Source organism: Hemiscyllium ocellatum, chromosome 2 (genome assembly GCF_020745735.1).
Source record: "Hemiscyllium ocellatum isolate sHemOce1 chromosome 2, sHemOce1.pat.X.cur, whole genome shotgun sequence".
Taxonomy (NCBI): Eukaryota; Metazoa; Chordata; class Chondrichthyes; order Orectolobiformes; family Hemiscylliidae; genus Hemiscyllium; species Hemiscyllium ocellatum.
The window spans coordinates 29883210-29910615 of NC_083402.1; the positions used below are offsets into that span (position 1 = coordinate 29883210).

General features: G+C 40.8%; 1 protein-coding gene across 1 annotated transcript in view; it reads right to left on the bottom strand.

Annotated features, from left to right (window-relative positions):
* Nucleotides 1-12511, bottom strand: part of cfap97 (cilia and flagella associated protein 97) — a 47639-nt gene extending 35128 nt beyond the window's left edge. Inside the window, exon 1 of the mRNA XM_060835369.1 lies at nt 11156-12511. Coding sequence (XP_060691352.1) covers nt 11156-12191 — 1036 coding nt within the window. The 5' untranslated portion in view covers nt 12192-12511. The remainder of the gene's footprint in view (nt 1-11155) is intronic.
* Between the last annotated feature and the right edge of the window lie 14895 nt (nt 12512-27406).

Sequence of the window (27406 nt, forward strand, 5' to 3'; positions counted from 1 at the left end):
GGTCTAGTCCCACAACATATTGGGGACTCTGCGCGATTTTAAACAGCAAGTGGAAGGTTCTAGTGTCTTTATTTTGGATGCTGGTTTGGTTAGGTAGAGAAATCTTGGGATAGTAATGACTCTTTCAGTCACCAGAAGTTTTCTGGAGGTGGATGTGGTGACTTTGGAAGTTTTGCAAAAAGTGAATATGAGCAAGTTGCAAGAATTAGCAGACAAACTGGAATAGGAACTGCCTGCTTCTGTGAGGAAAGGAGAGATAATTACAGCAGTAGCTCAGCATTTAAACTTGCTGCAGAAACCATCAGAATCTATAGAGATGGCAAGAATTCAATTTCAAATGAAGCAGCTTGAGTTAGAGGCGAGAGAAATGAAACAGTTTGAGTTATAATTAAAAAACAGGAGAGGGAAAAAGAGAGAGCAGAGAAAGAAAATGAGAGCGATTTTGAACTTCAAAAGCTGACACTCAAAAAGGAAAATCAGCTTATAAAGGCTGGAGATAAAGGCTGAGGGTAGGCTTAGTGAGGATGAGCAAGCCCCTAGTAGTTAGAAGCCTAGGTGAGAAACTGTTCATGTTGAAGCATTGCCTAAATTTGATAAGAAGGATGTGAAAGCCTTTTTCATCTCATTTGAAAAGATGGCTAAACAAATGCAGTGGCCAGTGGCAATGTGGGTTTTGTTGATCTAAAGGAAACATGTAGATAGGGCTAGTGAGGTATTCACATCACTATCAGAGGAGGTATCAGAGAGGAGTAGGTGGTGAAAAAAGCCATTTTAAGTGCATAGGAGCTTGTATCAGAAGCCAACAGACAACATTTCAGGAATCTGAGGAGGGAACCTGGTCAAAGCTACATTGAGTTTGAAAGGATCAGAGTTTTAAAATCAAGCAAACCTATGCTTCTCTTAGAGAGGTAATTATTTTGGAGGAATTCAAAAACTCACTGCCTGAAGTAGTGGAAGAGCAGACAATTAAAACAGCAAGGTTAGCAGCTGAAGCGGCTGATGATAATGAGCTGGTCCATAAAATTCAGTTTGGTTTCCAGAGTCAGTTTCAGTCCATGAGGGATTGAAATTGGGGCAAAGAGAAATCCTCACATGGCAAGGGAAAGGTAGATCTCACAGAAGATCATAAGGAGAACTTACCACAGGGTAAAAGAGAAACCCTTGAGGGGACAAAGAAGTTAGAAAGCTCTGGTGTTTTCATTGTAATAAAGTGGGCCACACAAAATCCCAGTGTTGGTGGGTTAGGAGAAAGCCAGACAAGCCTGGACGTTTTGACGGACTAGTAACAAAAAGCACAAGGGAAGTTAGACAACAACCTCAGAGTGTACAAGATGTTCAGAGGTTGATTAAGGAGGAAGTGACAGATCTGCTTAAAAAATATACAAGCAAGGGGTAAGTTTATACACATAGGCCAAGAGCAGCAGGTGAAGAGGTTACAATATTAAGGATACAGGATCCTCTCAGTTGGTAATGCTGAAGGATGAGGAGATATGTACTCATGAGGGACTATTGCCAGAAAAGGTACTGGTAACAGGAATTCTTGATGAGACAAAATGTGCTCAATTATGTAAAGTGAGGCTAGAGAGTTCAGAGAAGAGTGGAGAATTTGTGGTAGGAGTAGTGGACAAACTCTCAGCTCCAGGAATACAATTTCTCCTTGCAAATGATATGGCTGCCTACTCTAGTTGTAAAGCCAGTGGAGATGCAGTCAACTGAAAACATGAAGAATGTTTTTCCAGGAATTTTCCCCGATTGTGTGATCACAAGATCACAGAGGAACAAGTTGAAGCAAGAGAGATCAAAAGGCACAGGAAAGGAAGCTGACATATCTGATCGAAGAAAGTTTCTGATAAAGGTAAGTGGAACAGAGAAGGAGCAAATAGGTAAACATGCAAAAAGATGAGAACTTAAAACAGTTAGATCAAAGGGCCTTTACAGAGGAGAGTGAATGCATTCCTGTGTGTTATTACTTAACAAATGATGTGTTAATGAGGAAATGAAGACCATCACACATTCAAACAGATGAGAAATGGGCAGAGATTCATCGAATTGCTTCGCCAGTAGGGTAGAGAAAGGAGGTGCAGTGAGTGGCGTATGAGTGACCACTCGGAGGTCATTTGGGGGGGGAGAGGGGGAAAACACAGGCTAAAATACAGAAACATTTTTACTGGCCTGGACTATACAAACATGTAGTTGAATTTTGCCAGATCTGTCGTACATGTCAGCTAAATCGGAAAACCACCAGCAGTAATAAAACCCGCACCTTTAATACCTATTCCAGCATTTGGAGGACCTCTGAATTTAGGTTTGCTCGCTAAACCGGAAGGTTCATTTTCAGATGTTTCACCATCATACTAAGTAACATCATCAGTGAGCCTCCGAACGAAGCATTGCTGATGATTCCTGCTTTCTATTTATGTTCTTGGGTTTCTTTGGGTTAGTGATGTCATTTCCTGTGGTGATGTCATTTCCAGTTCTTTTTCTCAGGAGGTGGTAAATCAGGTCCAAGTCAATGTGTTTGTTGATAAAGTTCTAGTTGAAATGCTATGCTTCTAGGAATTTTCATGAGTGTCTCTGTTTGGCTTGTCTTAGAATGGATGAGTTTTCCCAGTTGAAGTGGTGTCCTTCCTCATTTGTATGTAAGGATATTAGTGAGAGAGGGTCATGTTATTTTGTGGTTAGTTGACATTCATGTATGCTGGTGGCTAGTTTTCTGCCTGTTTGTCCAATGTAGTATTTGTTACAGTCCTTGCACAGTATTTTGTAAATGACATTAGTTTTGCTTGTTGTCTGTATAGAGTCTTCCAAGTTCATTAGCTGCTGTTTTAGTGTGTTGGTGTGTTTGTGGGCTACACGATATCAATGGGTCTGAGTAGTCTGGCAGTCATTTCCGAGATGTTTTTGATGTAGGGATGAGTGGCTAGGATTTCTGGACGCGTTTTGTCTGCTTGTTTGGGTTAGTTGCTGAGAAATTTGTGGACTGTGTATATTGGGTACCTGTTCTTTTTGAATACACTGTATAGGTGATTTTCCTCTGTTCTGCATAGTTCCTCTGTGCTGCAGTGTGTGGTGGCTCGTTGGTATAATATTCTGATGCAGTTTCATTTGTGGATGTTGGGGTCATTGTTTTTGTAGTTCAATATTTGGTCCATATGTGTTGTTTTCCTGTAGACGCTAGTTTGAAGTTCCCCATTGGCTGTTCTATCTGCTGTGACATCTAGGACTGGCAGTTTGTTGTTGCTTTTCTCCTCTTTAGTGAATTTTATGCCAATTAGGGTATTACTGATGGGCTTGAAGGTTTCCTCTAATTTGTTTCGTTTCATGATGACAAAGGCATCATCCATGTAGCAGATTGGGTTGGATGGTTGGCAGAGCTGTTTGTTTGATTCTCAGTATTCCTTTCTCTGCTAAGAATTCTGATATCAGAGATCCCATGGGTTTTCCATTGGTTTGTCTGTAAGTTTTTTGTTGAAGGTGAAGTGAGTGGTAAGGCATAGGTCCACTAGCTTGGGGATACTGACCTTGCTGATGAAGTTGGTGGTTTTTGGTGTATGTGTCTTTGGGTCTTCTCATAGTGTAGGCAGTGTTTCCTTGGCCAGGGTGATGTTGATTGATGTGAACAGGGCTGTTACGTCAAAGTAGACCATTATATCATCCTCTTCTATTTTCGTGTCCTTGGTGGTCTTCAGGAATTCTTGGATGGAGTGGATGGAGTGGCATGAGTTTTCTACGAAGTGTTTTAGTCTTTGGTGTAGCTCCTTGGCTAATCTGCAAGTTGGTGCTCCAGGAAGCAAGAATATGGGTCTGAGGCGGGCTCCTTGTCTGTGAATTTTGGGCAATCCGCAGAAGCGTGGTGTGTTGGATTTGTTTGATTTCATTTTTGGAAGTCGATCTTATTTATTTCTCCAGATTTCTCAAATTTTTTTGAGTAGGGCTGTGATTCGGTTCTCTATTGCGGAGTAGGGTCTATTGCCCCTTGTTGGTAAGCATTGGTATCTGTGAGTAGTGCGTTCGCTCTTTCAATGTAGTCTCTTTGGTTTAAAATGACTGTCAAAAGTCCTTTTACTGCAGAGAGGATAACAATTTTTTAAAATCATTTTTAGTTTTTCTAGTGTTTTCCTTTCTTGTGTATTGAGTGTGCTTCCTTGATTTTTTCTGCTTAATGTTGGTGCAACAATCTGTCTGATTGTTTGCTGGGTTTCTTCTGTGAGTTGGTTGTCTTTCAGTGTTTTTTCTAATGCTGCAAAATCTTTCTTGTCCGCATCCTGGAAGTTGTAATTTAATCCTTTTACTAAGACAGCTTTTTCAGTGTCTGTTATCCATGCGTCTGTGTTGTCAGTGTTGGTACTTTGGGTAAGTTTGTCTAGTTTCTTTTTTACAAGTCTAGTTTTTTCATTTTCGGTGTTCCTCGCTGTCTAATATCGATGGCTTGTTGTACTGTGTCTGTCCATTCATCGTCTGTTGCATGAGTGAGTAAAGATTTTTGGTGCAACACTTCTCAGCAACAAACCTAAACAAGCAGACAAAACACGTCCAGAAACCCTAGCCACTCTCTGCTACATCAAAGACATCTTGAAAATGACTGCCAGATTACTGGCATCATGGTATCCTACAAACCCACCAACACACTAAAACAGCAGCTCATGAACTTGGAAAACCCTATACAGGCAACAAGCAAAACTAATGTCATTTACAAAATACTGTGCAAGGATTGTAACAAACACTACATTGGACAAACCGGCAGAAAACTAGCCACCAGGATACATGAACATCAACTAACCACAAAACAACATGACCCTCTCTCACTAATATCCTTACATACAGATGAGGAATGACACCACTTAACTTCTACTGGGACAACACATCCACCCTAGGACAATCCAAACAGAGACATGCATGAGAATTCCTAGAAGCATAGCATTCCAACCGGAACTCTATCAACAAACGCATTGATTTGGACCTGATTTACCATGCCCTGCGAAAAAGAACCAGAAATGACATCACCACAGGAAATGACATCACCAACCCAAACATATAAATAGAAAGCAGGAATCATCAGCAATGCTTCATCCAGAGGCTCACTGAAGATGTTAACTAGTATAGTATCTGAAAATGAATCTCCCAGCTCAGTAAGCAAACCTATATCCAGAACCACAACCTGAGCTACAAATCTTCTCAAAACTCACTAATTTGAGGATCCTTTCACAAGAGTCTTGATTGATTGCATAGGTCCCTACCTCAAACAAAAAGTGGGAATAAGTACTTACTAACAATAATGGATGTGTCGACTAAATTTCCAGAGGCAATCCCATTAAGCTAAAAAGGTTGTAGAAGAATTACTTAAATTTTTTTTACTAGATACGGACTACCAATAGAGATCCAGTCAGATCAAGATTCAAACTTCACATCCAAACTATTCAAGGATATTATGGATAGCTTGGACATAAAGCAATTAAAATCTACTGCATATCATCTGAATCGCAGATGAGAGATGGCATCAAACACTAAAGACCATGTTGCAGGCTTATGGTCAGGATTATCCAGATGATTGGGATAAGGGAGTTCAGTTTGTAATTTTTGCGATCAGAGATGCACCGAATGGATCAACCAAATTCAGTCCATTGAATTAATTTTTGGGCATAAAGTAAGAGGACCGTTAAAATTGATTAAGGAGAAATTAATAAGTCAGAATTCAGAGACCACCCATTTGGACTATATGTCAAATTTTAAAGAATGATTAAATAGAGCTGGACAGTTCGGTATACAGCATTTAACGTATCACAGCATACAATAAAACAGGAGGTGGATAAGAAATCACAAATTCACAATTTTGCAATTGGGGATAAAGTATTGGCATTACTTCCAGTAACAAGTGAGCCTTTAAAAGCAATGTTTAGTGGACCTTATCAAATCAAGAGGACATTGAGTGAAATGAACTACTTGATAAGGACTCCAGACAGGAAGAAATCTCACAGTGTGCATCACATGAATATGCTCAAAAGGTATTTTGATAGGGAAGGAAAGCAAGAGGAGAAGGTGTTAATGATTACAGCACAGAAGGAAGAATCACATTCAGAGGATTCTGAATTGGACATTCCTCAAATCAAATTGGACAATAAGGAAGTTGTCAAAAATTGGGATAAATTATTGAGTTATCATCCATAAGAAAATCAAAATGACCTGAAAGAATTATTACTATTACATGGGGAGATATGTGGAAATAAACTGGGAAGTATTAACCTAATTGGGCTTGATGTAGAGAAAGGAGATGCTGTTCTGATTAAGCAACATCCTTTTGGGCATAACCCTCTAAAGCTGGCACAGGTGGAGAAGGAGATAAAGAGCATGCTCCAACATGACATAATCAAATTGAGTTATCATGACTGGAGCTCACCTGTAGTCATGGTGCCAAAGCCAGATGGTACCCAACGGTCATGTGTGGACTATTGCAAAGTCAACACTGTTACAAACACTGATGTGTATCCATTTCAAAGGTTGGAGGACTGTGTCGAAAAGTGGGACAAGCAACTTACATTTCTAAGTTGGACCTGCTTAGAGGCTACTGGCAAGTACCTCTGTCAGAGAGAGCAAAGGCAATTTTAGCTTTCATAACGCCAAATGGACTATATCAGTTTCAAGTCATGTTATTTGGAAATGAAAACCCCTCTAACCACATTTCAGAGACTGACTAATAAGGTAATTGACGGATTACCCAACTATGTGGTATATATTGATGACCTGTGACTTATAGTCACTCATGGAAGGAACATCTACAGCATTTATTGGACTTATTCCATCGACTTCGGAAGGTAGGCTTGGTGGTAAAACTAGCTAAAAGTGAATTTGCCAAAGCCCAAGTCACCTTCCTGGGTCTTGTTATTGGACATGGACAAATGGCCCCACTGGTTGAAAAAATGAAAGTAATTGGGGAATTTCCCATACCATCAAAGAGAAAAACAGTACTACGGTTCTTGGAATTGAATGAATTTTACCCAAAGTCTGTGCCGAACTTTAGCAGTGTAGCTGCTCCACTCACAGAATTGTTAAAAATGGGCAAGCAGCTTCAGTGGACAGTAAACTGTCAAAAGGCAATTGACAGCCTAAAAACTGTTAAACACTGTCCCAATATTAGCCACACCAGATTACACGAAGCCTTTCAAAGTGGCTACTGATGCCAGTGATGTGAGTATTGGTGCGGTGCTTCTGTAGGAGGATGATGAGGGGATAGAAAGAACCATCGGGTAAGTTTTTCAGGAAGTTGAATGTTCACCAACAGAAACATTCAACAGTGGAGAAAGAGACTTTCAGCTTGGTGTTGGCATTACAAACATTTCAGTGTTTATATTACCAGCAATGCATCTGAGACAATCATATACACTGATCATAACCTATTGACATTTGTGGAAAAATTTAAGGACAAAAATGCCAGACTGTATAGATGGAGCTTGTTGTTGCAGCCATTCAATTTGACAATTGTGCATGTGGCAGGTCATGAAAATGTGATTGCCGATGAAGAAACGAATGAGATACGGAGGCTTTCGGTGGTGGGTGTACGGCGACCTGAATTTGCAGGTGGTTGTGCATGTTTGCATTTTTATAGTTAGCATAGTGTATGTGTGTGTTTAGACTACTGACTGGGTTTTTGAAGGGTTAAAAATGAAGCCACCTTTCGGTATAGATGGTTCTTTTTTTTAAAGAGGAGGAAGGTGAGACAAAGCTAATCCTTTTTTTCTAATAACTGTTCTTTGGCTCAAGGATACTCTGTCCTTAATTTGTTCCAGAGGGGTAATAAATCAGGCCAAGCTCCAATCAGACTGGCTTGGTACAGAGATGGAAAGGATTTTGAGAGTCTCTCTCTCTCTCTCCCCCCACCCCCCTTATATCCCTCTAACTTCAACCTGTAAGCATCTGTTCCATTTATACTGTTTTTCAAGAGGATTTGCTTATTGGGACTGTTGTGTGTATATTTGGAACAGCATTCTTAAGTCTAGTTTGGATAGACTGAGTTCTGTAGAGGTTCTTTATTCTGTTCTTCATGTTTCACAAAATAACACAATGAATTTTTTTTTAATCTGTTTTAAACCTGGTAGTCAACCTCGCTAACTTAATCCAGTTAATTTTCACTGTACACTTACCACAACAAATTGCAAAGTTATGGTTTGGGCTGCCTGCTTAAGAATGTTTTGAGTGGTCTGGCATAGTCCATAACAAAAACCACCCAATCAATAAGGACAATTGTATTTTGAACCAACAATTTTGCTGCATATCATTTTGACAAGGTATCACAGCCCATCTGCATTGATGGTGACAATGATGGGAATAATTTAAGACAGTACATTAACATCACAAACAACATATTATCTGGCATCCTGTCCCTTATAAGGCATTGGTAGTAATAAGGGCAAAACAGCAAGTAACAGCACAGCTAAAGTCTTTCCTCCATTTGTAACTGGGTAATTTCTTGGGAGAAATTTCTTCAAAAGGTTGGGAATCTTTGAAATCTTTTAGCCCAGGAGGTTGCAGTTGCACCATCATTGAACACATTTAAAGCCAAGATAGATAGACTTTTTTGTCTCTCGGTGAATCAAGAAAAATAAGTAGTAAGCAAAAAAAGATTTTAATCCCAGCATCACCATAAGTAATGATGGTTCAGGTCACTGAATTATCATTTCCTGTTTCTATTTCATGTGTTCTTAATGTTCTGTCAGGTCAAATATGCACAGACAACACAGAAACATAGAAAATGGGAGAAAGTTATTTCACCTGTCGAACCTACTCCACATTCAATATGATCTTGGCTAGTTCTCCACCTCAATGCCATACACCCACGTTCTTTCTACACTCGACAGCTTTAGCTTCAAGAAATCAATTTCTTTCTTCAACACATTCAGTGACCCAGCATCCTCAACCTTATGTGGAGAGAACTCCATAAGTACATCAACCTTAGTGAAGAAATCTCTCATCTCAAACATAAATGCCCTACAGTATTTCGTTATCCCATAGTTCTCGATGCCATCCCACCCACCCAGAAAATCAAAGCGTCATCATCACTGCATCCATACCATCCAGCCCTGTCAGAAGTTCATTTTTCTCATTCTTCTAAACCCTGATGAATAAAGGCAAAGTAGACCCAATTTGTCCTCATCTGACAATTCGGAAAACCCAGAAACCAGCTTAGTGAATCTTTACTCTTTCAATTGTCAAGTATAAATTTTTTCAGGTAAGGACACCAAAACTGCACACTGTACTCCAAGTGTGGTCACATCAAAGTCTTGCATAGCTGTAGTAAGATCTCCTCGCTCCTGTCCCTATATTTGCTGCTTGTTTTCAGTGATCAGTGTACAAAGGACATGTACAAAAAAAACTCAATCTATGGTAGTTTTAGTAATACTATTTTTTCAGCAAAACAAAATCACAATTATCTATGTAGAATTGCGTCTGCCACATATCTGCTCCCTCACTCAACTTGTTTAAACTGCCTTTCAGCTCATTGCATCCTCATCACTTTCAATCCTACCTAGCTTTGCATTGACAGCTAACTTGGAATTATCACACAAATTAAAACAAAGAACCGCATACACTGGAGATCTGAAATGAACAAAAACAGAAATTACTAGAGAATCTCATTTAGAGCCCAGTGACCCTTCTTTGAAAGGTTCCGAAGGGTCACTGGACTTGAAACATTCATACTATTTTCTCTCCACAGATGCTGCCAAATATGCTGAGTTTCTCCAGAAATTTCTGTTTTATTGTGTTTTGGAAACAAAACTTTGATACCCTCATTCAAACTGTGATGTCATCTGGTTTAACACCCAGTTTTATATTACAAAAATCATTACATTTTAGCAAGTGATGAAGTACAGTAGATTGGAACATTGGGTTTCTCTGCAATACAGATCGAGGACCTGGAAAGTGTAAGGTTCTGGTCACAGGGTAATACAGCATGGAAACAGATTCCAGTCCAACCGACCAGGTTCCCAAATTAAACTCGGTCCACCTGCTTGTGTTTGCCCATATCCCTCAAAACCTTTCCTAATCATTAACTTATCCAAATGTTTTTTAAACATTGTAACTGCACCTGCATCCACCATTTTCTCTGAGAAGTTCATTCCACAGTTTGTAAAAAGGTAGGCCCTTGTATCTTTTTTAACTCTTTCTCGTTTCATCGTAAAAAAAAGCCCCATAGTTTTGAACTCGCTCACCCTAGGGAAAAGACCCTGGTTATTCATTTAGAACCACATTTGCAAAGTAAAACTAATTGTCCATCACTGCATCATTTCATTTGTCTAATACGGCCTTACATGGCTCAATACCAACCTTGCTTTGCAATATCCCTGAGAAGAATTTTAGGATGTTTGATTAAAGATGCTAAACACAACGTGTTATTGTCATAGCAACAGATTAACTGAGTGACTAACGTGGTGGCATGCTATATAACATGGGGAAATGTGACATTATTCACTTTGGGTAGGAAGAACAGTAAAACAGAATATACTTTATAATAGTCATAAACTATTTTGTATTGCTGTTTGAATAAATTTGGATGTCTTTGTATAAGAAACAAAAACTTTTCTTTACTGTAAAGAGTTGGGGGTATACAAGTAAGGAAGTCATGCCGCAATTGTATAAGCAAGATCACACCAGATGCACTCCGTGCCCAAAGAAATATATACTTGCTTTAACAGATAGTGAACTTTTATTGGCCTAGAATTATTCTGATACAGCAACTTTTTCATCCTAGCAAAAGGAATGTCTATTTTGTCTGGAATTAAAGAGGCAATCTTCTTGAAGTGTAAAATGACATAACTGAGGAAATGCTGAGAGGCCATTTCCTTTGGTTGGCTGTCTACAATTAGTGGACAAAGTATCAGGGTAAGGTAGCCAATGCAGGACTGAAACGAGAGATTTTCCTTCACTTAAAGGATGGTGAATTTTTGAAATTCTTTATCCCAAAGAACTGTTCATTGTTAGGTATAGTCAAGGCTGAGATAGATCTTTGGACTCAAGAAATACAGGGATTTGACAGGAATTGAGGTCAACTATCAGTCATGATATTATAGCCTAAACCAGAGAACATTAGAGAACAGAAACCAGCCATCTACATGAACCGAATTAGAATGAGCCTTCATCTTACAGTAAAAAAAATAAGTTTCACCTTTCAGTAACTGGTTTAGGTCAGCAGCATCATTGAGGATCTTCTGGCCATGTCTTTGATCAAACTTCTTGAGCTCCAAAGAGTCGGACTTTGAAGGTAGATTGTTATTCTTGGCCTCTTTCTGTTGCCTCGGTCTTCGGAACTTTTGACCCCCTTGCCCCTTGTCCCTATCAATGCTTAATGTGTCCAGACTGCTGTAGATCTCCTGGCTAATGTTTTCCTGTTTCGCACTGCTCTTTTTTCTCCGGGATTTTGCTTTTGAATGCTTACTTCGGCGTACAGTGTGAACAGGACTGCTCTCCGGGCTGGAGGGAGTAGTCACATCAGTCACTGTGCCCTCGGCGTCTTCATCCTGGCTCTTGCCCTGATAGGAATCCTTAAGATGCCCTTTTCTTGTTTTTGAGGAAAGTTTAGATTTGCGCAGGGACGCAGAAAGACATACAGACTGTTCTCCCGACGAAGACGAGGAGGAGCAAGCCGATTTGGAGTCGTCCTCCTCTGGATCCGAATATGCAGCTTCACTGGCCCTGACCTGTGAGCTCTGATTCCCAGGCAGGCTCCTGTGCGAACCGGGTCGAGCTTCGGGATCCTCTTTTCCTTCACCCCCGACTTTTCCCTCGTCCGCTGAGCCGTTGGGAGAGCCCGCTGTTTTCGGCGCGGCCTCGCTGGTGCCCTTCCCACTGGCCGGAGACGAGGAGAGGGGTGAGGAGGTATCTGGGGAGGAGGTGGGCGAGGGGGAGGCGGATGTGGAGGCCGGCGCGGAAGAAGCGGAGCCCCCCCGCCTTTGCTCGGCGGGGACCACCGCCGCCGCTCCACCTCCGCCTCGGCCGCGCTCGCCTGACCGCCTGCGGCGCCATCCGTCTTCAGCCGCCGCCGCCGCGCTGCCCGGGCAGGGCCCCTTCCCGGAGCTGGGAGGCCGTGCCGAGAGATCGAGGCTGCTGCTGCTCCCCGCCGCCGCCGCCTGGTGACCCCGCTCGCCGTCGCTGTCAAAGAAGGAGTGGTCCACCTCCTCGTCCAGGTTCGTGTCGCTGTCCATATGGGCGGCCGCTAACTCAGTGCCGCTGCCCGGGCCTCACTGCTGCAAGCCTCCTGTCAAAGGCCTCACAATCTGACTCCGTCATTCACCCTCTGACTCCGTCAGTCACCCTCTGACCCCCGTCACTCACACTCTAACCCCAGGCCTGGCCCGGCCTAGCCGCCAGATCTTTCCCCCTCCCCTCCCTGCCCTTTTTTTTCAGATTATTGTAATCACGGTCGCTTCACATTCGCCCTCGGTTTCTTAGGAACGGCGCTAACAACGCTCACTTCCTTTCGCCTCCGTGCGCCAACAGTTCTGCGTGTCCCGCGCGGTTCAATCAGGACGTGGACTTACACCAGAACAAACACCCCAAACCTCAGCTTATTTGTACCTTTTTTTGGTCACATTTCTTTTCCCTGAAAGTTCACGGCAACGCCCGGTTAATTTGCCAGCTCTGCTTCGTCTTGAGTTTGTTTCACCGTCTCGCATCTGTTTTGCTGAGGGTGTGGATGTCAGTGTCATTTGCTGCTTATGACTACATGACTGACTTCAGTAACTGAGATGCTCAGGGGCATTAATTTTCAGGGAATTTTCCTACTTACGTGAGAAGTTAATTATTTTTGAACTTGTCTTCACACCTGAAGACCATTTCCTCCAACAAATGCTTAGATTAGATTCCCTACTGTGTGGAAACAGCCCCTTCAGCCCAACAAGTCCACACCGACCCTCTGAAGAGTAACCCACCCAGCCCCATTTCCCTGTGACTAATGCACCTAATACGATGGGCAATTTGGCCAATTCACCTGGCCTGCACATCTTTGTGACTGTGGGAGGAAACCGGAGCTCCCGGAGGAAACCCACGCAGACACAGGGAGAATGTGCAAACTCCACTCAGACAGTTGCCCAAGGCTGGAATTGAACCTAGGACCATGGCGAAGTGCTAATCACTGAGCCACTGTGCTGCCAGTTCATGGGCATTAGTTTCTCCAGGCGAAGGCAAGTTGTTTTAGGCGCAGAGAGCCTCTTCTCTGGTCTTTCTTGTTTCATTGCCATGACTACTAAGAGAAAATGCAAAGCCCAGTGGAGAACAATATGATGATACCAGACTGCAGCTCCAAGGAAGCAGTTTATATAAAAGCAAAACTACACAATAAGACCCTTCGAGGCTGCTTCCACCATTCAATAAGATTCTAGCTGACATTCTGCCTCCATTTGCCCGCTTCCTGTAATACAGTCATACAGCATGGAAACAGATCTTTCGGTCCAACTCATTCATGCTGACCAGATATCCTAACCTAAATCCAGAACTTCAGCCTGTTAATCTTCTACAAGTCTCAAAGCTCACTAATCTAGTCCCATTGACAGATCCATGTTCCATCTCTCTCTACCTATACAAAGATTTGCAAACGTCTGGCTTAGAGGACTCCAATGATTCACAACTCTGAGAGAAGAAATTTCTCCTCATGTCGCTCCTGAATAATTGACTCCTTAACATGAAGTTGTATTTCCACGTTCCGGGCTGCCTAGTGGTAGTGTCTGCTGTGTCAACCCCCTCAAAACCACATATGTTTCAATGAGACGACCTGTCAATTTTCTGATCTCCAGAGAGCAAACTTTACTCATTTAAAATTTAAAATACAAAACTTAACTCTTGTATCCCAATAATTAATTCTAAGAAATATAAAGAACTGCAGATGCTGAAGATCTGGAATAAAAATAAATATTAGAGAAACTCAGCAGGTGTGATGGCATCTATGTAGGGGAAAACAGTTAAAGTTTCCAACCTGTGGATTTCAAAGAAATCATTTGAGAGTTTCTCTCTCCACAGATGCTGCTCGAGCTGCTGAGTTTCTCTAGACATTTGTTTTTGGTATTTTTAATTCTTGCAGCAACTCCTCCAAGGCAAGTATATATGTATTTTTCAATACTGCATAGATCTTAGTTTTTTTTTAAAATCCTCTCATATGGAAGTCAGAATAGAGAACATATTAGAATTATTTATCTTTGATATATAACTAAGGCAACATTGTGCATATTGAAGAAATATTCTCTTTGGGATGAATCACTTACACCCTAGTTTTCATCGGAGATGGACGCCAATGTGTCATATTTAAAAATTAACTTTAATGCAATTAAACAAATTAAGACCATAAGACATGGAAGCAGAAGCAGGCCATTCAGCCCATTGAGTCTGCTCCACCGATAAATGAGACGATGACTGCTTTGGGAAACCTGAATTTCATTTTCCTGCCGGTTTTCTTCATTCTTTTACAGATTAAAACGCTGTCAATCTCAGCCTTGAATATGTTTAACGATCCATCCTCAGCAGCTCTCTGCAGTACAGAATTCCACAGATTCACTACCCTCTAAGAAGAAATTTGTCCGCATATCTGTCTTAAATGGATGACCCTGCCTCTGAAATTATGCCGTCTGGTCCTAGACACTTCTACAAGGGAAACAACCTGTTTGTATCTATTTGGTCAAGTCACCTGTATGTTTGAAAAGGTCTCCTTTCATTCTTCTAAATTAAAATGAGTGCAGGCCAAATGTACTCAATCTCTCCTCATAAGATAAATGTTATCTGGTATCAGTCTTGTGAACATTCTATGGATTGCCTAAAATGCCAGTATATCTTTCCTTAGATAAAGGGTCCTATTAGAAATATAGAATATAGGAGCACGAGTAGGCCCACTTAGTTCTTGGAGCCTGCACCACTGTTCAAGATGATCATGACGGGTCACCCAACTTGTTATCCTGTTTCCACTTTCCCCCTATATCCTTTCATTCCTTTAGCCCCAAGTGCTTTATCCAACTTCTTGAAATCATATACTGTTTAGCCTCGACTGCTTTCTGTGGAGCAAATACCACAATCTCAGCAGTCTCAGGGTGAAGAAATTTCTCCTCATCTCAGCCCTAAATGGTTTAGCCCATATCCTTAGACTGTGACCCCTTGTTCTGGATTTCCCTGACATCAGGAACATCCTTCATGCATCTAAATGAAAAACAAAAAAACCTGTGGATGTTGGAAATCAGAAACAAAAACAGAAGTTGTTGGAAAAGCTCAGCAGATCTGGCAGCATCTATGGACAGAAAGCAGAATTAATGTTTCGGCTCCAGTGACCCTTCTTCAGAACTTTTTACACATACCCTGACTAGTCCTGTTAGAAGAGAAAGTGAGGACTGCAGATGCTGGAGATCAGAGCTGAAAATGTGTTGCTAGAAAAGCGCAGCAGGTCAAGCAGCATCCAAGGAGCAGGAGAGTCGATGTTTCAGGCATGAGCCTGGCTCATGCCCAAAAAGTCGATTCTCCTGCTCCTTGGATGCTGCCTGACTCGCTGCACTTTTCCAGCAACACATTTTTATTCCTGTTAGAATATTATAAATTTCTATACGATCTCGCCACCTCCCCCGACCCCACCCCCTCCACCTCCATCTCATTCTCCAGTGAATATAATTCTAACTGATTTACCTTTCCTCATATGTCAGTCCCGCCCTCCCAGAAATCAGTCTGGACTCGCTCTGTAGCAAAAACATGCCCTCCTCAGATAAGGAGATGAAAGCTACACACAATATTCCAAGTATGTTCTCACTTGTATAATTGCAGCAAAACATCTTTGCTGCCGTATTTGAATCCTCTCTCTGTGAAGGCCAGCATGCCATTTGGCTTCGTTACTGCCTGCTGCATGTTTGCTTGCAGCAACTGGTGTTCAAGGACACCCAAATCTCATTAAACATTCTCCTCTCTCAATTTATAATAATTTGCCTTCCTATGTTTGCAACTAAAGTGGATGACCTCACATTTTCTCACATAATTCATTAAAATGGAATTGAATAAATAATCTGACTATTGTCAATAATCCTGAAAAGAATTCCGTTTGACACAGAGGACTGGCAAGGTACAAGACTAACCAGAAAAATACTGTGGCTGCATGATATGTTGTGTAGCATTGTGTTTGGTTAGTCAACTTCCATCTGGTTGCATCCAGGGTGAATATTGACAGTGGCATTCACTTCTTAGATGGCTCTTCTAACCTGCATATGAAAGAGAATCTCATCACCAGGAAGGAAAGATTCCTAAAGACCACTGCACCTAAGGGCATTCAAGGACGTGAGAGGAAAACATAATTTCATGAGGATTGAACCACTGTCTGCTCAAATGAGTGTTGGTGTTTTTGGATTTCATGCCTGAGAGGATCAGGAGCACATCCCAATGAGAGTCTTGCTGGCATCTGAAAGAAATGTCTTCTATTTTTACAGTTTGGCGACAGAAATGTGAGGTCATGACCACATCAATGAAGTTGCTGCAGTTTGTCCTTCAAAATTTGAACAATCATTTTGAATACAAAAAAATCTTTGTCACAGGTTTCTGAATAAAAATACAAAGTATATTCATTATCATGGATGCTCATGCATCACAGAAGTAAGAAGAAATATAAATGTCTTCCTTTTCTTTAATGTTGACATTTATAGATTAAGATCTGTGACTGTAAGAAATAGACACAAAAATAAAGAGAAAGGAAGTCTCATAAGCCTTTATTTCATTATGATGATTCATTCTAACTTGAAGTTTCATATTTATCTTTAAGATTTTGCTTACAGTGAAGCTCTGACATCCACAAATGAGTGTAGTAAGAGCCAAAGCTATACAAAAAGGCAGGAAAAAGAGTGGAAGAGCACAACTAATATTTTTTTTTAATTGTAGAGTCCAGATAAGTATTTCTGCAGGTGCAGACCTGCCGCAAAGATGGTGTATTACCTCCCTGGTGCTCAGGTCATGCATATCACAGAATACCTACAGGACATTCTTCCAGGGAGGACAAGTAGTCTTGGTCTATATTGGTCCTAGCAACATAGGTGGGAAGGGGAATAAGGTCCTGCAATTAGAATTTGGGGAGCTGCGTAGAAAATCTATAAGTAGAATCTCTTAAGTAGGAACTTGTGGATTATTCCCAGTACCACATGCAGGTGAGGACAGAAATAGGAAGATAAGACAGATGCATGCGTAGCTGGAAAGAGGGTGGAGGAAGGAAAGCTTTAGATTCCTGGGACATTAGGATTGGCTGTGACACCAGTACAAACTGAACAGGTTGCATCTGAGCTACTTCCTTGGAGTGTGATTTGCAATTGCTGTTTGGAAGGGTTTAAACTAACTCAACAGGGAACCAGGAGAAATATTAGAAAGTAATAGCAGGGTGCATAAAATGCTGGGAGGGTCAATTAGTACTAACTAGAGTACAATAAACTAAGAAGTTGATTTGGAGTAAGGGAGGAAGTAATGCAATCTAAATTAGGACAGCAGTGAGTGTTCAATATTCCTGATTATAAGGTGTTGTTATGAAGATGTGGATGAACTATATCTTTTAAGAAAGTTAAAAGCTAGCAGCGAGAACACCAAGTATTCTCAATAAGTCACAATGTAACATATTCTCCAGCTATTGGAATAGCTCGTTGCCTGAAATGACAAAAAACAGATTCAAATTAGGCCATTCAGTTTAAATTATTCCCTGAAAAAAATACCAATTCCCAGTCAGGTTTGAATTAAGTAGAGTGACAATCTTAAAAGCCAATGACACTTTTGCTCTGGGGTGTAAGACCCGTGGAAAAATTTGAACAGTTGGAAGGAGAACTGCCAAGGCCCTGCCTGAAAAAAATCTCTCTTAGAAGTACCTTTTTCAATCAGTAACCTGTGAAGCCGAAATCCTTAAGAAGAAGAAAAGAAGACAGGAAGATACAAACAAAAGAACCAAAAGCTGCCTGGTTTTGAGATAAGAAGTGTTGTTTTGTAAATCTTAATTGGGAGTTTTATTGGACTAGTATTATAGAGGGGAAGGCAAGTAATAGGTTAGAGTAAGGACTTGTCCATAGTTGTTAGTTAATTACTCTCTGTTATACTTTAAGAAATAAAGTTGTTAATTTTTACTTTAAATAGTTCTTGGCCACTCGAATTTAAATTAAGCAGGAGAGTTTACCCTGTGTTATAACAGTTTAGGGGCTCGGGTCTGTGATCTGAACTGGTTGAGACAGATTTGAATAGATTTTGGGGTACGAAAAATTGCAGCAGATTTAAACACTTGCAGGTTAGTGTCCTAGATTTTTAAATAAAACGTAGGTGAGACAATTTGTTTAATTTTGGTAACTTCTGGTTGATTAAATTAAAAGTGAGAGAAATGGCTCTTAAACTTGTTAAAGAGGTTCTGAGATTTGAAGATGGTTCTCAAATTTGCCAAGAAAGTTTAGAAGGGAAGAACAAGACCATACATCTAGACTTAGCAAATAAGTTAGATTTGGGTTTAACCAAGGACAAATGTAAAACTGAAATTGTAAAGGTGTTACTCAAATACTTAGGTGTGTCAGAGAAACAGACAAATGCAGTAGAGGCAGAAAAACTTAAATTGCAATTGAGGAAAATGGAGTTAGAAGATAAATAAAGAGAGAGAGAGGAAGGGAAAGAGAAAGAAATAGAAGAACATGAGAGAGAAGCTTTTTAACTGAGCAAAGAGAGAGAGAAGAAAGGGAGAGACAAAAAGAGAGAGAATTTGAACTTGCGAAGTTGCGACTTAGCAAAGTCAAGTTAACAGGATGGAGATTGAAAGAGAAGGTAGTGATACATATAAATATGTCAAAACTCTGCCACATTTTGATGAGAAAGATGTTGAAGTCTTCTTTATTTCATTTGAAAAATTGGCTAGGTAGATGGAGTGGTTCGAGGATTTATGGGTAATGCTACTTCAGACTAAACTGGGAGGCAGAGCTAGTGAGGTATTTGCCGTACTGTCAGATGGCAGCCGGGGTGGAGGGGGTGGTCAAGAGATTTTGAAGAGGTTGAACAAACTATTTTAAGTGCTTATGAATTGGTACCAGAAGAATATAGATAGTGGTTCAGAAATACAAAGAAGGAACCAGTCAGACTTATGCTGAGTTTGAAAGAATTAAGCATAGTCATTTTGATCGATGGGTGCATGCTTTGAAAATAGATAGGATATTTGAAGCTCTATGAGAGATTGTTCTGCTGGCAGACTTGAAAAAACTCACTTCCAGAGCTGGCAAGAATTCATGTGGAGGAGCAGAAAGTTCAGGAGGTGAGAAGGGCAGTAGCGTTAGCAGATGAGTACATGTTGGTGCATAATACAAGCGTCCAACCAGAATTTCATCCTGTGAGGGATAGAAGTTGGGAGAAGGGAAGAGCCCACGCCACTAAACCATGAGTAGAGAACACTGGTAATAATTTACCAGATGTTAAAGAAACCCAAGAGGCTGAAGAGGTGGTGAAAGGCCTCCGGTGTTTTCATCGTAATGGAATGGGACACAGAAAATTACAGGGCACTAGGAAAAGGTGTTTTCACTGCCAGAAGGTGGGACACGAAAAGACACAGTGCTGGTCATTTCAGAATGGCGCTGTGGAAAAAGATGTCATAAAAGAAGCTAAGTCAGTGGCATTAGTGAAGGTAGCAAAGGAGACCCCAAGAAGAGCTGGGGATCTGCAGGAGAATGCGCAACCTATGTAGGGGCTGGGGATGGAGTTCGTACCTGATCTCTACAAAGAATTTGCTTCTGTGGGTAAAGTTTACTCAGAACAGGGAGAGAAGGACAAGAAGTTATAATTTTGAGAGATACAGGATCTAACCAGTCACTGATAGTAAGGGATGAGCGAATATGCACTCTTTCTGATCTGTTACCCAAGAGTGTGGTAATTTGTGGGATAGATAGACAGAAATTTAACATTCCCTATGTAAGATCTGATTGGAGTGCCAACTTAAGACTGGGGTAGTTACAGTGGGAGTGATTGACAGAGTGTCAGTTCCAGGAATTCAGTTTGTTCTTGGGAATGATTTGGCAGGATCCAAAATGGGAGTGACACTACGTTGTGGAGAAGCCCAAGGAAGACCAAGAAACTGAGGAGTTAAAACAGAAATATCCTGGTATTTTCTCAGACTGTGTGGTAACCAGATCCCACTATCATAAGTCACAGCACGAAGTGAAAAGTAAAGAGAAACCCGAAGGAGTTGAGGTTCAGTTAGCAGATGCCCTGTTTGAATAATGGTGCAGGAAAAAGCTGAACAGGCAGAGGGTCAGATAGATGTGTTTAGTTCTGAAAGAGACTTACAACAACAAGACAACACAATCAAAGATGTGTTGATGTGTACTCTGAAAAGGCGGCAGAAAATATTCTGGAGGGTTATTATCTGAAAGATGGAATCCTAAGGTGGAACTGGAGACCACAGAGGAGAGAATGGGCTGAAGTGCACCAGATTGTGTTGTCGGTAGCATACAGACAGGAGTTGTTACAGGTAGCACGTGAACGAACTGTAGGAGGTTACCTAGGGGTTCAAAAGACTCAGGCTGAGGTACAAAAAGATATTTATTGGCCGGGAATGCACAAGGATATGGTTAACTTTTGCCGTATGTCATATATGCCAAATTGTAGATAAGCCAACAGCGGTAATAAACCAGCACCTTTTTTGCCACTTCCTGCATTTAGAGTCATAGAGTGTCATGAGTTCTTCAATCTTCCTAATAGCAGTAGGGAGATCAAAGAATTCATAGGCTGGCAGATTTTGGAAAAATGCAGATGTTGCAGGGTTGTTGTTATGGGTAACTTCAACTTTCCTAATATTGACCGGAACCTCTTTAGTGCAGATGGTCTGGATGGAGCCGTGTTTGTCAGGAATGGTCAGGAGGGTTTCCTTACTCAGTGTGTAGACAGGCCAATGAGGGGAGAGGAATTTCCACAACTAACCTCAAAGAAAGAAGTGCTTCAGTTCTTAGAACTCTGCGAATTCTATCAGAAGTCTTTCCACACTTCAGCAGTGCAGTGACACCGTTAACCGATTTGCTGAAGAAGAATTTCTGTTGAAGAAGTTTCGGTGGACAGAACAATGCCAGGAGGCATTCTACCATTTGAAATTGCTATTAACCACCAAACCAGTTTTAGCTACACCAAACTTTTCAAAACCTTTTAAAGTTGCCATCAATGATAGTGACATTGGAGTTGGAGCTGTCCTCCTACAGGAAGATGAGGATGAAACTGAACTGGCAGTTGGTTACTTTTCGAAGAAGATCAACATCCACCAGATGAAATACTCCACAATCAAAAAGGAACTACTGAGTTTGATACTGGCTTTACAACATTTTAATGTGTATGTCAAAGACAATGTGTGGGAAACTGTTGTGTACACTGACCACTGCTTACATTCTCAGAACATTTTAAAACTAGGAATATGAGACTATTTCATTGGAGTCTTATGTTACAGAGTTTTAATTTAAAAATCATACATATTGCAGGCCGGAAGAATGTCATTGCAGATGTGTTATCGTGGATTTAACTGATAATGTTTAGGTAAAATTTGTCTTTATTTAACGGTTTATATATGTATATGGGAAAAAGTTAAGGTGAACTTATAAGACCATAAGACCATAAGACATAGGAGTGGAAGTAAGGCCATTTGGCCCATCGAGTCCACTCCGCCATTCAATCATGGCTGATGGACATTTCAACTCCACTTACCAGCATTCTCCCCGTAGCCCTTAATTCCTTGCGACATCAAGAATTTATCAATCTCTGCCTTGAAGACATTTAGCGTCCCGACCTCCACTGCACTCTGTGGCAATGAATTCCACAGGCCCACCACTCTCTGGCTGAAGAAATGTCTCCACATTTCTGTCCTGAATTTACCCCCTCTCATTCTAAGGTTGTGTCCACGGGTCCTGGTCTCCTCGCCAAACGGAAACAATTTCCGAGCGTTCACCCTTTCCAAGCCATGTATTATCTTGTAAGTTTCTATTAAATCTCCCCTTAATCTTCTAAACTCCAATGAATACAATCCCAGGATCCTCAGCCATTCCTCGTATGTTAGACCTACCATTCCAGGGATCATCCGTGTGAATCTCTGCTGGACACGCTCCAGTGCCAGTATGTCCTTCTTGAGGTGTGGGGACCAAAACTGGACACAGTACTCCAAATGGGGTCTAACCAGATCTTAATGTGTTCTAGAATCTCACCACCCAAACTGAAATCTCCAACTAAATGTCTTTTTCCTCTGTGAATACAGATGAGAAGTATTCACTTCAGATTTCACCCATGTCCATTAGTTCTACGCACAGGTTGTCCGTTTGGTCTCTGATAGGTCCCATTTTTTTCTCTGTTAATTGTCTTACTCTTAATATACTTATAAAAAGCTTTGGGGTTTTCCATAATGCCATCTGCAAAAGATATTTTCTGGTCTCTCTTTGCCCTCCTAATTCTTTTTTTTAAAATATCTCCCTACACTTTATTCCTGAGGGTCCTTCCCTGTGTTTAATGCTCTGAATCTAACATATGCTTTCTTCTTTTTCTTTATCAAACTGTCAATGTCCCTCGATACCCAGGGCCCCCAGACTTGCTGCCCTGCCCTTCTGTTCTGCCATGATTCTACATAATTTTGAAATAAATGTTGAAGTATTTGGATTTCCCACTTCCTTGGTGTGGGACAGTAGCCAAAGACCAGGCTTCACCCTATAGGCAGGCAGAGAAATTGGAGATTTGATTGAATTTGGGCTTTCACAGCAGCTGCTTTCAGAATGACTGATAGGATGTGTCTTTCTGTCTTTCCTACCATAATGTGTGGTGCCAGGAATTCAAAAAAGGGGAAGAAGAGCAAAACAGACCTACAGTGCAAAAAACACTGACAACAGTGAGTAAACGCAGACAGGAAGCACCTTCTCCACACTAAATAATCCCAGTCAGAGATAGTCACAGCATCCATGATCTTGAATGTTACTCCTGTTAGAGTGTGGGAGACAAACAGCAAGCTGAATTTTATCTCCCCGCTTCCCCCATAGCTTTTGGACTATTGCCCAGGTTCAGGGAATGTGGCTGAGTAGCGTGTAACCACTGAGCCTATCAAAATCAGTGGAGCTGCACTGTCCAGCTGCAGGAAGAGGAAAAGTGAACCATACTGACAGTAGTGGACATTTCATCTTCCACAAAACATTACAATCATGGACAAATGAAAATAAACTTATTAAATTACTGACCCTCCCCACCAAACTTGAACATTCAGATGAGACATTAAACTAACATTCTTGCCTCCTCTCTTGGCAGAATGTAATAGAATCTTGGACTGCTATTATGAAGTCAAGGAGCCAGTTTCTCCCAATGTGTTGGCCTATATTTATCACACCGTTGTATCTACCTAATTCTCTATAAGCAACCCAGAACATGTATAAATACCAAAACCCTGCCTTTCTTAAAATGTATATAGTAAACGATCCTGGAGAGTTTCACAGAGATATCGGATATACAATCAGAGGATGTACTTACAAGTGCAGTGAAAGGAAAGTTAGAGCAAACTGACATTAGGTGGGAGTGGAAGAGGCTCCGAATCTGATATCAGCGAAAGGAGCTAACGATAAAACTGAAACAACAAACTGTGTGACTGACAAACTTACACTTCATGATCTTCCATTGGGATCCTCCTTTCTTATGGAGATAGCCAGACTGTGTAACTCCTCCCGGCATAGTGAGAAGGTTCTGAGCTCCAATCGCTCTCATTGGGACCGGCCAATTCTCCTCCATTCCAGTGGCCATTGTGCTGTCATCTTAAAATTATCTGTATGTTAGGGTAATGTGTTTAAAATGTAGAGAAAATAATGAAGATGTCTTTTCATTATGATGGTTCATTTTTTTCTTAAGTGGGGATGTGCTATGATGATATGGGGAACTGTACTTTTTAAGAGAGTTTTCTACACCAGTTCATGTTCAGTCCAGCAGAAAGGAGGCACTGATTGACTTGGTTCTTGGGAATGAGATGGGCCAGATCAATCTAGAGTCATAGAAATGTACAGAATGGAAACAGACCCTTCGGTCCAACCTGTCCATGACGACCAGATATCCCAATGCAATCTAGTCCCACCTGCCAGCACCCGGCCCATATCCCTCCAAACCCTTCCTTTTCATATACCCATCCAATACAGGAACGTTTGTGGGACAGTGATCAAAAGACTTAGCATGATGGTAGAAAATGGCATTGTTAAATTCAGAGGAACAAGAATCAACTGACAGTGAATTTCAAGGATGGTGTTGGGCTGGATAAACTGCAATCAAAGATTGACAAGGAAACCAGTAGCTGAATAATGGGCAATTTTCAGAAAATATATTTAATTTGCTAATATACAGTAGTTTCGAAGTGATGCAGTATTCAGTTAGACACAGAAAGGAAATATGAGGACCCTTTACTGATTGTAAAGGTGTTCTGTAGAATGGAAGAGCAGAGGTAGCAGTTTTGGATTGGTGTGTGTCTCTTTCTCTGTCTCTGTCTCTGTCTTTCTCTCCCCTCGACCCACTCTGTTGATATCCTTCTTTCCAGAGCTGGTCGCTTATGCTCTCTTAACCATTAGTCTTAATCCTGTCGGCCAATAACAATCGGGCAGCTGCTCATGACATTAGATGACTGTTGTACCTTGCCTGCCTCCTATTGAAAGTTATTTTCATTCCTTCTAACATCAACAACTTATTGTCCTTAATACCACACTCATAATAGGGTAATGTGGCACTCATCTGATTACCTTTGTAGAAAGACTGTAATGTTTGAACTTTCAGTTTCATATCTTTCTATTTTGGCTTAAAACTAAGTAGGTCTGTAATGCGTAATTTTTAACTTTATTTTATATGTTTTACACTATACTATAATTACTGTCATGCTTAACTTTTAACTTTGTTCTTTCTTTGTATCTTGTTCTTAAGACTCTGTACATAGGTATTTGTACCTAAGGTGGCATCTTGTATGGCAATATTGTACACTTTTCACTGTACTCCTGTTCTTTTGGACTTGGGTACACATGGCAATGAAAATCAAATCATATCAGGGTGGTTACTACTGTAATCTGATGAGGTGTCCTCTAGCTCCCATATATTCATGGGATTATTGGATGGTAACAATGATGTAGAAACAAACTTTGCTGAGGTATAGGCAACTATATTGGTGAATGAATATTTTTATGGCTGGTAGAATGTTTGTAATAGAATATTCCCCCAGGTTGTTATTGGGACCCTTTCTTTTCATAATATATGCGGGATGGAAAAGTAGGGAAGTTTAGGTCAAACTATACAAACCACAGCTGGAATACTATGAACAATTTTGGGTCCCTTGTCTCAGAAAAGATGTACTGGCATTGTAGGTACTCCAAGGAAGGTTCACTACACTGATGCCAGGTCTGAAGTGACTGTCTTATGGGGAGAGGTTGAGTAGGTTACTCATTGGAATTTCAAACAATGAGGTGTGATCTTATTCATATGTGCAAGTGTCATAGGGGATTTGACAGGGTAGGTGCAGAAAGTTGTTTTCTCTTGTGGAGAGTCTAGGACTAGATGGCATAATCTCAGAATAAGGGATCGCATGTTTAAGACAATGGGGAGAAATTTCTTACCTCGGATAGTCATGAATCCATGGAATTCTGTACAGAAGAGCACTGTTGCAGCTGGGCTGTTAAGTATATCAAGTCTGAGATAGTCATCTTTTTAATCAGTAAGGGAATCAAGGAAAAAGGCGGGAAATTGGAGTTGAGGGTTATTAGATCAGTCAAGATCCAATTGAATGACAGTATGTACTTGATGGGCTGAATGGCCTATTCTGCTGCCGTGTGTTATGGTAAATAATCTCAAACCTGGTATGCAGGATCAATTTCAAATTTTGCAAATGTTGCAGAACTTGGGAGAATTGTGAACTGTGAGCAGGACAGTGTAGAAAGTCAAATGGACAGTGACATGTTGTTAGAGTGGGCTGATAAGTGGAAGATAACATTCAAATTGGAGAAGTTTGAGGTGATACGTTTCGGTATGAAGAAAATGGGGAAGCAGTATTAAATAAAGGGAGTTATTCTGAGGGGAGTGCTGAAGTAAATAAATGTATTTGCACGTATGTCATTAAAGGTGCCTGGACAGGAGCTGTTAATAAATCTAGGTGCATAGAGTACAAGAGCAGGGAGACTATATCAGACATTGCTTAGACTTCAGCTGCAATATTGTGTGGAGTTCGAGGTGCCAATGGGTTCTGGATGCAAATTGGAGATAGTGCAGAAGAGCTTTATGAAAATGGTTCCAGAAATGAGAAAGCTTAGTTATAAACAAAAATTGGAGAAATTTCTTGGAGAGGAAAAAGCAAAGAGGAAATTTCATCCTCGTTTACAGATTTGAGAGAAGCCTGGACAGAGCAGATAGGGAGAAGCAGTTCCCATTTATAAATGCATTGAAATCCAAGAGAGCACACTTTTCAAGTGTTTTATAAAAGAATCAAATCTGAGGTGAGAATAAACTTTTTAACAAAGTAAGTATTTAGGATGTGGTATGAACTGCGTGGAAGTTTGGTGTAAGTACATTTAATTGAGGTATTCAAGAGGGCATTGGAGGATTAGTAAATAGAAACCACAAATATAGTTATTGGGAAAAGACAGGAGAATAACTTAAAATGCTCAATGAGCCTACACAGCACAATGGTCTGAATGGCTTTCTTCAGCACTTTAATAATTCAGTGATTCATTGCACATGGCAATCTTTGACCTCATAAAGGTATTTTGCACTGTTAATAGTGAAGAATTATAGCGCATCTGCCTCCATTTTGGCTCCACAAAAGTTTATCTCCATTGATGCTCCATACATGCCAATTGTGATTCTAAGCAATTGCCACAGAACCAATTAATGGTCAGACTGGGGTCAAACAGGGCAAAATCTTTGCATTGGAGCTCTTCGTGATTTTACTTGTTGCAATGCTCCACCTCACCCATAGCAAGCGTCCCACTGGAATGGAAATAATTGACAGAGCAAACAGGGACCCATTTGATGTCTGCCACCTGTCAGCTAGATCCAAGGCTGTGTCATTTCTCGGCATTGAAATTAATCATAAAGACAATATGTGCATCTGCACAGACTTGGAGGCTGAGCTGCGAGCTGTTGTCCTCACTCTCACCAAGCATTAAAGAGCATGGGACTTAATCTTGCCTTAATGAAATATGAATTCAATAAAATTTGCAATAAATAGCAATAAATAGAGACCACATGACCATTGTCAATTGTTGTAAAAAAAACCTATCTAGTTCACTGATGTCCTTTTAAGGAAGGAAAATTGCTACTTTTATCTGGACTGGCATACATGTGACTCCATACCGACAGTAATCTGTTTACCCCTCGACTTCCCTCTGGTAAATTAATGTTATGAAGATGTGGGTGTACTGTACCTTTAAGAGATTTAAAGCTAGCAGAA